Raw genomic sequence first — 10486 nt, forward strand, 5'->3', positions numbered from 1 at the left:
CCAAATTCCACCTAACTTCACATAGATCTATCAAATGGAAGAGGAGCACCTGCAGTTTATAAGGGTTATGGATCRGGTGGCTAATTATTTATAAGCGAAAAGCAGACTGAATAGTTACAGAGCATTAGGGAATATATTGTGTCATTAAGAAGGTAGTAGCACCAATCTATTAATGACCAACTGCTGAATTTCAGTAGTAGTTACAGCGAGGGGTGTTTTTTGGCTGTCCCTGTCAATACTGGTGAAGCTGAAGCTGTCTCAACTGAGTCCTGCAGGAAAATCTGCTTCACTTTGCAAGCAAGAACAAGAGCTTGAAAGAGACTGGATTCCTGCAGATCAGCCAGGTTCAGAGCAATGTTCCCTCCGGACATAACTAGGGAGCTAGCAGCTCAAGTGGAAGAAACAGGCGGTGCTCATCTGAACTTCCAGTGACGACCAAAGATCCTGCTCGACTTTACCCCTCAGCRAAATGCAGTTTTAAGATCACACGTGATCAAGAGAGTCATCAGAAATGTTGTCTCTACCTCCAAAACACGGTACCAGTCTCAACAAAAGGAGAGCTGTTATCGTGCAGTGCTGCGGGTCTTTTCAAAGAGGTGGAGAGATGACGCGTTTTTATCACAAGCTCCATTAAAACACATTCTCCATAGCCAGGTAGCAATGCCAACCGGGGAGAGCATCACACTCCCCTCAGGTTCTCGGCACTGGCAGCCAGTGAAACAGACAGGTCAGGGCGTCAGGATGCRCGTCAGAGCTCATTGTGGGGCTCACAGGTGTGATAATAAGGTCTGTAATTGCACGTTCTGTGACTAACGCGCCTGGCTGAGCCCTAAGCGGTACTGCCTCGCTGAACACCGCCTCAGCGCRTGTGCCCAGCAGCCAAGGATTTGTCATAAAAGTAGCAGAAATCACGAGCTTTGCTGTCTCTCTTAGCACCTCATCTTCTTAAAGTGAGTTCCATTACAAAGAAAACCACTCGCCCCATGCACGCCAGCCCTGTTCACACCAAGGCAGCGACGCTGAGGACATGTAGGCCAGAAAGCTCTTGGACGCGTTCCTGTTCAGAACTTGGTATTTATGTGACTGGACARGAGACCAAACCACCCAACCAAGTCACTTGTCATGAACGCAACCTCCTGCTGCCCGGGGAGCTGTAATCCTACCAAGCCCTGCTCTCAGGCGGCCGCAATAGGAAGGTGCTGCAGACCCAGGGCATTATCCAGCTCAATCCTGTTTAACCAGTGAGCAAAGAAAACAACCCCAGCCCACAGAAAATAACAGTTTTAAGGGCTCTGCCCTTTAGAGAGGGGGAGCAAAAAGGGTGCCAAGGAGCTCCAGAGACAGATGCCCCACACACAACCTCTCCCAACCCAGGCCCGTGGTTGCTCCTTCACAGCTGGTCATGAGGTTGTAGCCTTCACATCTGTATTTCTAGCAATATCCTTTATTGAGCTGCCTCTATTTCCTACACATTTAAGAAAATGGCTATATAAAGTGTTCCTATAAAGAAACAGCTCTAAAGGTTTTTGAAAACATAGCGGTTTATTTTGAGTAATATACAACATATGTATCTCAACAGGGAAAGATGAACAAGTAAAAAGCACTATAAACAGGCTGCCAGATGAATCCAGGGCAGAGGATTTCAAATGAAATGTGAGAGGAAAAAGAAAAAAAAAAAAAGAAAAGAAAAAAACACCCCTCTTTTCAGCAAGGCTGCAATTAGAAAGGAGGTGAAAACATCCAAAATAACTTATCTCCTGAGAAAGCCTCTTCATTAGCAACTTACGTAGGCTTTTTCAGTTTGCCATCTTAAATTAGGGATATTGGAAAGAATGAGCATTGCAATGTTCATATTTSTTTCAATTAAGCCCAGGGGCAACAGCACAACTGCAATTAATGGCTTTAAGAGAGCCAGACTCACACCAATTGTGTAGCACTGCACTCTGCATGTCCACTGCCTCAGCTCACGCTGATCAGCTACTGAGGTTACCATATATACACTGTATATACTGACCAAATTCTGCTGAGGGGTCAGACATCCAGAGCAAGTTTTACAGAATTAGTGTTTTTTCCCCCCTTTTTCCCCCTCACCCCTCTCCTCYCGGTCTCGTCTCCACTGATGTAATTCCCACAGATAACGTCACCTCATGGCTACGCAAATGAAAGCAGTACTTGCTGTTTTCACCACAGAGACACCTAAGAAAAACTAATGCTTATTTCATATACATATTTTTTWAAATTTTCTTAATAAAAATAAACATTCTTTGTAAAGAATTGTGTCAGTTCTTCAATAAACTGCAGTTTGCTGTTTCTCAGGCAGTGTGTGAAGTTAACAATTTAAACACATAACTACAGAGATGATATCCATGACGTTAAGAAGAAGGTAGATGTTTCAGCATCTTGGCAGTATTAATAAAAAGGGATTCTAAGCACTACAAGCAGAAAGTGAACAAATCAAAACTAAAATAAGAGAAAATAACAACATGAAATCTACATTTTCTTTCTACTGCAGCTTCTGATAGTTCAGATGTTCTTTGTATTTCAGTCCTCTGGCTCATATCTGAGGATAAAGAAAGAAAAGAAAATCAGAGCAGTAGAAAAACAAAGATGGGTTTATTTTTTCTGTAGAAACAAACTAAGTAATGCATGTTTGTGGTATGTTCATGTTGATATTCACTATATGACTCAGGGCATAGACTAATATATATAGTCTAATATAAATATATAAAATATATAGTCTAAAGTATATATAAACACAGAACTATAAACTATATATCTATATCTATACACACCCCCCAAACACACACCCCCCAAACACACACACAGTTTAGACTATTTTCTCCTTTTGCAGTTGGCAGTTTACAAAACTGTAGAATGAGGGAAGGAACCCACAAATCCCAGAACATTGGCAGAAAAGCTTGAACAGTAGTTTGAATTTCCACTTCTGCCCTCTTGTCGCGCAGCTCTAAGGAATCAGTGCTGCCGAAGATCACTTCCCCTTTATAAAACAGTGGCCTTCCACCTAATATGAGGGCCAGGGAGGGTATCTCCATCACTCAGTACATGCTTACATACTGGGTATTCACTCTTGTAAACAAACGTGTAAGAAATAAGATATAAGATATATAAAATGCTAAAGCAGCAGGTAATTCTCCATTCTGTTACTGAATTTCCTTTCAAGGTACCACATATTCTCTTTATTTGATAGACAATAGCTGCTTTGCACACATCAATCTTAGCCACCAAGCACACGTTGAAAGGACTGGCCCATCAAAAGTCAGGAAATAGCTTTGTAACAGGTCTTTTTAAAGGCTACTCTAGTCCATTTTAGATTCAAATTACTATTAATTCTAGATTACAAATGTTGATGCACAACAACAGAAGTGGAGCACGCATGTTACTTTAAGAGAACAGCACCACGTACTTGGAAAGCTTTCTGCGTAGATCCTTTATCTGCTCATTCTTCTTCATAAGAATCTCTTTCATGTTGCGGTAGGCAGCTGTTTGCTGAAACTTCTTCTCCAACTCCTACACAGCAACGACACCACCACATTACTTACTTAGATACTAGAACTAGAGTCATATGCTTTTTGAAGGCAACATCTTTCCTCCTTATGTTTCAGAGCACCACTTTCTCTAACTGTTCAGTTATTCAGTGAATAACTGTTGACTATTGAAATTTATCTGAAGTCAACTAACAGATTAAAATGTTATTACCAGGAGAGAAAGACGGAAAGATAAAGCTTTATTTTCCAAAGAAAGTCAGGCCAAAAATCTTCTGAAGATTCGGAGGACAGTTTGCATTCCCACAATTACATGCATATGAATGGGCAATATTTAAGCATTCACCTAGTTACATGCTGTAAATACTAATATATTGTTTATATTATATAGCTGAATATTTTCTATTTTTCATAGAATCATGTTTTTCTTCAAACAAAAATATGCTGGCACCACTGTGATCCCAGTAATCTTGTAGTCTTGCTGTCTAGTACGTGCTTTTTACAATTCCCAATCAAGTGAGCACGGAGCCGTTACAAAAAGAGCTGACCTTTTCAGCTGTGGATAGTTGATCTTGAACCTTAAGCAAGTCATGCTTTGTTGTGACCAAGTTTTCTTCCAAAGATTTTTGATTTGCAGTAGAGTCATTCAGGGTCTTCTCAAACTGACATTTCAAAGCTGCCACTTTATTTTCCAGTTCAGTTATATCCTGGTTTACATCAGCCTTCATAAGAAGAAACATTTTAAGTGTCAGTTAAAATATACCTCTTGGCATTTCTTATAACTTTTATGACAATAAAAGTAAAGCACAAACTAAAAGTGCTTTAACTAAATAAGGAAATTGTACACATTAAAAATACTGAAGAAATATCCTTGCAGCTTTAAAAACCATTAATTAACACATTTTAAATATGACTTCCTTTTTTAACCACAAAAGAAGGAGGGCATTTTGTTCCAATCTCTCAAACACTTTTTTTTTTGTACACAAGTACAAACACTACAATCGAGGATTTAATAAAGTTCTTTAATATTAAAAACTTGTTATCTATTTATTAGACCCTAAATTACTAATGAAAATATTCACCATGACTGATAAAATTCCTACTAAGAAGTAGAGTACTAAGTACAGATTCTGAAAGTTACTATATAAAATTAGAACAGAAAGAGAAGTACCTACCATAAACCCCCATTTAGAAAGCAAAATAAAAAGAAAGCATGATTAAAACATGAAAATTGAAGTGGAAATAGTGAGTCTTAGTGCTGGCTTCAAACATGCAAATACCACAGGAATTAAAAATAATTAGTTTCTCAAAAGAATGACACTATAGTGTTCCACTTTTGATTACAGTTTGAATTAAAGTTTTTTTTTTTTAAAGACAAAAATTTAAAAATGAGAGGATTTTTATTAAAAAAGAAATAGCTACAAGCTTAAAGAAAAGTACTAAAATGACACGAACAGATTTTCCTACATCAGTCTACAGAACCACCAGCTTCTATTTTTTTTTGGAGTAACAATCATGTTTGAATCCAAAATTTACAGAAAACATTAAGGACTTTGTGTAGTAAAAATACCTGGTGAGCCAATTTTAATAGTACATTGCAGTAACAGTACATTTATATTTTTCAATATAAAATAAATACTGCCCTTGAAAAATATGAACTCTAGAATAATACTTTGATAGTATCTTATCATGGTCTACGTGACACTAAAATGTCATAAAATTAACTAGATTATCTGCTGACTGACAGACCACAGCAATATGACAATGTCAGCAGGAACAGAACACTAAAGTGAACATTCTTATCTGCCAGAAAGAAAAACATACCATGCAGACCAATTTATGGCATACTGGTGCTAAATACTGCAGAAAGAAGGAACCTTGACAATCACGTTTACCTTTTGATCTCCCCGGATCATCTGTAAATCTTTCAGCGACTTCTCTAGTTTCACCTTTTCATCTAGTGCACTTGTAGCCTGAAAAATAAACAAACAAAAAATCCTCACATCACTYGTAAGCATATTTTAATTGAAAACATAACAATAATAATAATATTAGTCAATCTAGATAAGCATCCAAGCTCACAGTGGGTTTACCTGCGTTTCTATTGTCTTGAGTCTGTTCTTCAGTTTTTCATTTTCTTCTTGAAGTCTAGCAATTTCCTTTGGGTAAATAACAAGAAACAGTTCACTTGTAAACACTCTTGGGCAATTTTCAGTATCCCAAAGATTTGTAAGAAAAGAGAGAAAATAAGCCTCATAATTCAAGAAAGCACCAAAGCTTGTAAATGCTTATAAAGACGGTCTTGTTTCTTTCTTCAGATTTCTTCACAAGCAAAATGTACAAATTACTGCATCTTCTGCTTCAGTGAGTAAGGAATTTCAATTTCCTTAAATACATAAATTACAGTATAACTACACATAAGAACTCATAATACCTCATAAACATATTTAAAAMTGTTATGAAATTGGCACTGAATTTACTTTTAAGAAATAATTACACTGATCTACAAGTAAAATAGAGGTATGAATATTTTGATTATCTTGAAAGGTAAAAACAATCATGTCCGAGACAGTTCTGGAGAGTTAGTAATGCASTCTGGAAGACAGAAAATGCAAGTCTTCAACTGATTCTTAGTGCTTAAAAATGTATTGTAACACATGAGGCATTTTTAAACAGCCAAAGCAGCTCACTTCATAATTAAAATTATTGCTAGTATTAAAACATGCTTCACAATTGTGAACATCTTTAACTAGTGGGATATTAACCATTTTCAAAATGAATAAATCTTATGTTTTTTTTTTTTCTGAAGTTCTTGTTTCTCGGGGAGAAATTCAAGGAAAAAAAAGAATCCATACAATAAGACTGACTTTCAGCAATATAGAAGATTCTCCATAACCTAATTATTTCAGGCCACTATATAATTTAATTCCTTGTAGGAAGCACAGCCTCATGAAATACAGCTAAATGCTAGTTCCTAGTAGTGTTAGTCATTAAATGGAAAAATAAAAAGTTTAAAAGGCCAAAATTATCTTTGCAAAAGGAAGTTTAATATTGCAATAAATGCTAGAGGCCACAGCCAAACAATAAACAAAAGATAAAATGGAGTGCAAAGTTAAATGATAATAAATATTCTGAAGTAAATTATACTGACTGCTGAATAGTGAAGAATACTATATACAAATATTACTATACAGCTTCCCAGTTTTCCTGAACATGTCCAATAGCTACAGCTGCATCAAGAGACAAATTCTTACCTTGTTCAGCAGCTCTGACCCACCTTCATTTAATGGAGCCAATTTTGGCTTAATGAGATCTGCACTGGGCTAGAGTAGTGATAAAGATTAAAGAGTAGGAAAAAAAAAAGATAATTTTTTAGAGGCAGAAATGCATTCTTTTAGGCTGTAAAGTAAAGTAACTATCTGCAGTCACTTTTGCTTTCTTTTGAAAGTAAATGATTATCTTTTTTTACTGGTAATCTGGCCTTTAAATTATGCATGGTCACATTACATACTTCACTTTTGACTAAAGAGAAGTACTGCACACAAATAGAAAATGCAAATGAATAGAAGACCACTGACACTGCAATTACCAGAAGACAGAAGAGTTGGGGAAAAAAAAATTAATTTATTGTAAGACAAAAAAAAAGTACACAGTTCAAAATATATATATATTTTAAAGTACTCAAATACTATCTATATTAATATACAATTATGTTACAAAGCAGGTTCAGTGTTAACTGTATAGGATAAGGAGAGCTATATCTATACTGGGGGATCCTCTCAGCGTCATGTTGCCACAAAGCCTGGCCATACATCCGCCTGTGCCCATTTCACCACCGGTCCCAGAGGAAGGAAACCCAGAAGTAGATGCTCCAACAGATGCCTGCTCTAGCTGACTTTAGGACCAAGCCTAGGAAGGTTGGACTAGATGATCTCTAGAGGTCCCTTCCAACCTTAAATATTCTGTGATTCTGTGAAGCCTGTTTCGAGTATGGAGAACCCCCAATCTAGAAATAGTCAAGGCAATGCCGTGCAAGGTTTTGTGACAAATTGTAAACTGATGGTTTTTGAAGACTTTTAAAGACTACACTGAATACTTTGCTCCCCTTCTTAAAATATGGAAAGATAATACTAAGTATTTATTTTTAACATCACTCCCGGCTCTACAAGGCATTTCATCATGATTTTTTAAAACTAAACTCTACCTTTTTGCTTGAAGATGTAAATTCTGATTTTTCAAACTCAGCAACTTGTTCCAACAATTCTCTTTAAGAAAAAACAAAGGCAGGCATTAATTTACTAAGAGAGCTACATGGAGAAACACATTCTACTTCGGCTCATGCTATATTCCTGACTGCATGTCAGACTCTAGTTATAGTACAAGATGAAACTCCATGCGAATACATTAAGCACAATGGACAGTAGCATGCATAAATATGGTATATGTAGAAACTGTAAGATGTAGAGTCTTCAAGCTACTTGTATAGTAAAAGATTATTAATCAAATCCTACCATCTGCTCTTAACTCATTCAGTTAAGAATATTAGTCATAAATAGTCATAAATATTCCATGACAAGTTTGAAAGTACCATTTATCTCACTAGTTTATAGACACAAGATTTGAAACTAATCTCTCACTGATACAGAAGTGAAAGAGTAACTTTCTAAGGTTAGGAAAAGAAAATAATCAACACTTTGAAGTTCTCTTATTATTTAAAGAGGTTCTCTATATTCCAATATATGTTACCGATTTTCCAACTCAGAGATGTCTGTCTGTAACTTAAGGTACCATTTTTCAGCTTGTGAAAAGAGCTGGCGCAGAAGTAACACATTGGTGTAAGCTGTATTTATGAGCTCTGACTCCACTTCACTGTGCACAACAGTCTGCAAGCCATCCAGCATGTCTGTCACCTCATCAACTGTGAAGGTCTCCTCCACAAGCCTAAACAGAGAAGTTAATATGGGTCACATGCATCAAAGATAAGAATTCTGCATTGTGGTAAGGGATGTCACTGCACCAAGTATAACTTGTAAATAACACAATTTCCTTCTAAAATGACCTGCTGTCAGTAGTTATTAGATGAAAATGCCACAAGTAATTTTGTTAACCCATTTACATTTCATCTTGAAAATATTTCAAACAAATACAASTTCTGCTTAGAATACTGAAAATCAAACATAGACATAAAAAGTAGGGTGTAAATCAAGGCCATGGGTCTATTTCTGCATTGATTCCTACAGATTTAAACAACTTAGGTTTGAAAGGGCTTGACCTGTAACATTCGAAAATTGAGTCTTTCTTCCTTATTAAGAATATATAATGTAAACCATCAGAAAAGCGCACTCCTCCTCAAACACTAAACCTACAACTGCCACTAACATACTTTGCTCTGTTTCTGCTCCATGCAACTTTTAGCTTAATACTGTACCCTCCTCACGATACCTGCTGTCCTTAAGGTCCTGGAAGCAAGAATCCACTGTTTTGAGCCGCAGGCCACGCTTGGAACGCGCAAAGCGCATGTAGTTGATCACCTCGTTCTGGTGGTGCTCGTTAAGGCCTAGCTCTGCCTGTGGACAAGGAAAGATGCACACACTGAAGTAAGCGAAAAGCAACATTAGCATTGTGAAGACTTGCACTCCGACTAGTTTCCATGCTTACTTTTCTAAAGAGTTATCATGTTTACTCATRTGTTAGAGAACAACCACATTTCCACTTCTATAACCCCAACATATCTCATGTAAGTGCAAACCCTTTAAAAAGTACTCGCCCTTTGATGTAAATCCCCAGATAGCCAATACTCTCAGAAAATTCATACAAATATCAGGAGGAGGGGAAAGGATAAAGGCCATAAAGAATCGGAAAAACTACAGAAATGAAGAACTATAGAAAACTTCCACTCTTGGATACCATTTTCATTGTATTATAAGTTTATGTGCATAACTCAGTTGAGCTACACATTTATCTTTTAAACACACACTGAAAGAGTTACATTGGAGAGTACAGTACATTTCTCTGTTCAAAGGAGTATTTGCACAGCAAATTATGTTAGATTAAATGTTGCTAGTGCAGGTAGCACAACCTTTGCAAGGCATGCATGGCAGTTTATAAATCACAGACCCCTCTGGCCAGCTGGTGCAACCCAAAGCAAAGACTGTTTCACTGACTCTAGCATACTGTGCTAGCACTTCTGATGCTGCACGCAGCAAGACAGCAACTCAGACAGGACAAGTAATCTGATCACTTAATCCTTACTAATACAACTGCTCACCATTGCCCAAATATAAATGCAACACCTGAATGAATGCTGAGAACAAGAACACAAAGCCAGGGCACATGGAAATTAAATACAGTATAGGAGAGAACAAAAGCTGTTAATAAAACAAACTCTCATGGTTGCTAATCTGGCATAGCCCACAACGTGCCAAATTGCAAAATAGATCACCTGAGAGGCCCAATTTATGTTCTGTCACTGTTTGGTTTTGGTTAGATGGAAAGTTTCTATTAGCTGCAGTTGGGAGGAAAGAAGAAAAGAAAGATGCTAAGGGCAGTGTGGAAACTTCACAATGCAGGAGACAGCTACAAAGGCAAATTAAAACAATATATAAATAAGGCCACGCCAAAGCCGTTCACAACCCGCAGGCCAGTTACACTGATCTCCAGCTAAGCAACCGCGGTATCGGATCCTGCAAGGCCAGCAACCACTCTCCACGAGGGCAGGTGCCCAGAACCGCGAGCAGCCCCGCCACGGCAAAGGGCCGCAGAGGCCTCGCAGAGCTCAGCCGGGCTGCCCTAGCCGCAGAGGCGGCGGGCAGGGAGRCCCCGCCGGTGCGAGGGGCCCGCTTGGCCCGGATCCCGCTGTCCCTAGCTGAAGGGGCACGGCCAGCGCCGGGAGAGCTGCCCCGAGGGGCGGCCGCCGCAGAGCAGCCCCGTCACTCACCATGGCGGCGCCTCGCCGCTGCGGAGGCGACGGTTGGGGCAACGGG

General features: G+C 38.3%; 1 protein-coding gene across 2 annotated transcripts; it reads right to left on the reverse strand.

The window, feature by feature from the left end:
- Positions 1-1944: 1944 nt before the first annotated feature.
- LZTFL1 (leucine zipper transcription factor like 1) lies at positions 1945-10486 on the reverse strand. 2 transcript variants are annotated; one of them, XM_026034865.1, is made up of 10 exons: positions 10441-10486; positions 8946-9070; positions 8250-8444; positions 7708-7768; positions 6758-6826; positions 5597-5662; positions 5399-5476; positions 4052-4210; positions 3425-3528; positions 1945-2560 (listed from the first exon to the last, which is right to left on the reverse strand). In XM_026034865.1, the coding sequence occupies exons 1-10, from the start codon at positions 10441-10443 to the stop codon at positions 2542-2544; spliced, it is 879 nt and encodes a 292-aa protein (XP_025890650.1). In that variant the 5' UTR covers positions 10444-10486; the 3' UTR covers positions 1945-2541. The 2 variants fall into 2 exon arrangements, with proteins under 2 accessions (XP_025890650.1, XP_025890649.1); XM_026034864.1 differs by having other exon boundaries at positions 4052-4225; positions 10441-10483.

Source organism: Nothoprocta perdicaria, unplaced genomic scaffold, assembly GCF_003342845.1.
Source record: "Nothoprocta perdicaria isolate Ctin4 unplaced genomic scaffold, notPer1 scaffold_150, whole genome shotgun sequence".
Taxonomy (NCBI): Eukaryota; Metazoa; Chordata; class Aves; order Tinamiformes; family Tinamidae; genus Nothoprocta; species Nothoprocta perdicaria.

Bases quoted from the DNA above. Each gene is read 5' to 3' on its own strand.
- LZTFL1 (XM_026034864.1), bottom strand. The intron at 8,445-8,945 runs GTATCGTGAGGA...TTCTCTGTTTAG, and splicing joins CAGGACCTTAAGGACAGCAG to GCTTGTGGAGGAGACCTTCA. The intron at 5,663-6,757 runs GTAAGAATTTGT...ATTTACCCAAAG, and splicing joins GGTCAGAGCTGCTGAACAAG to GAAATTGCTAGACTTCAAGA.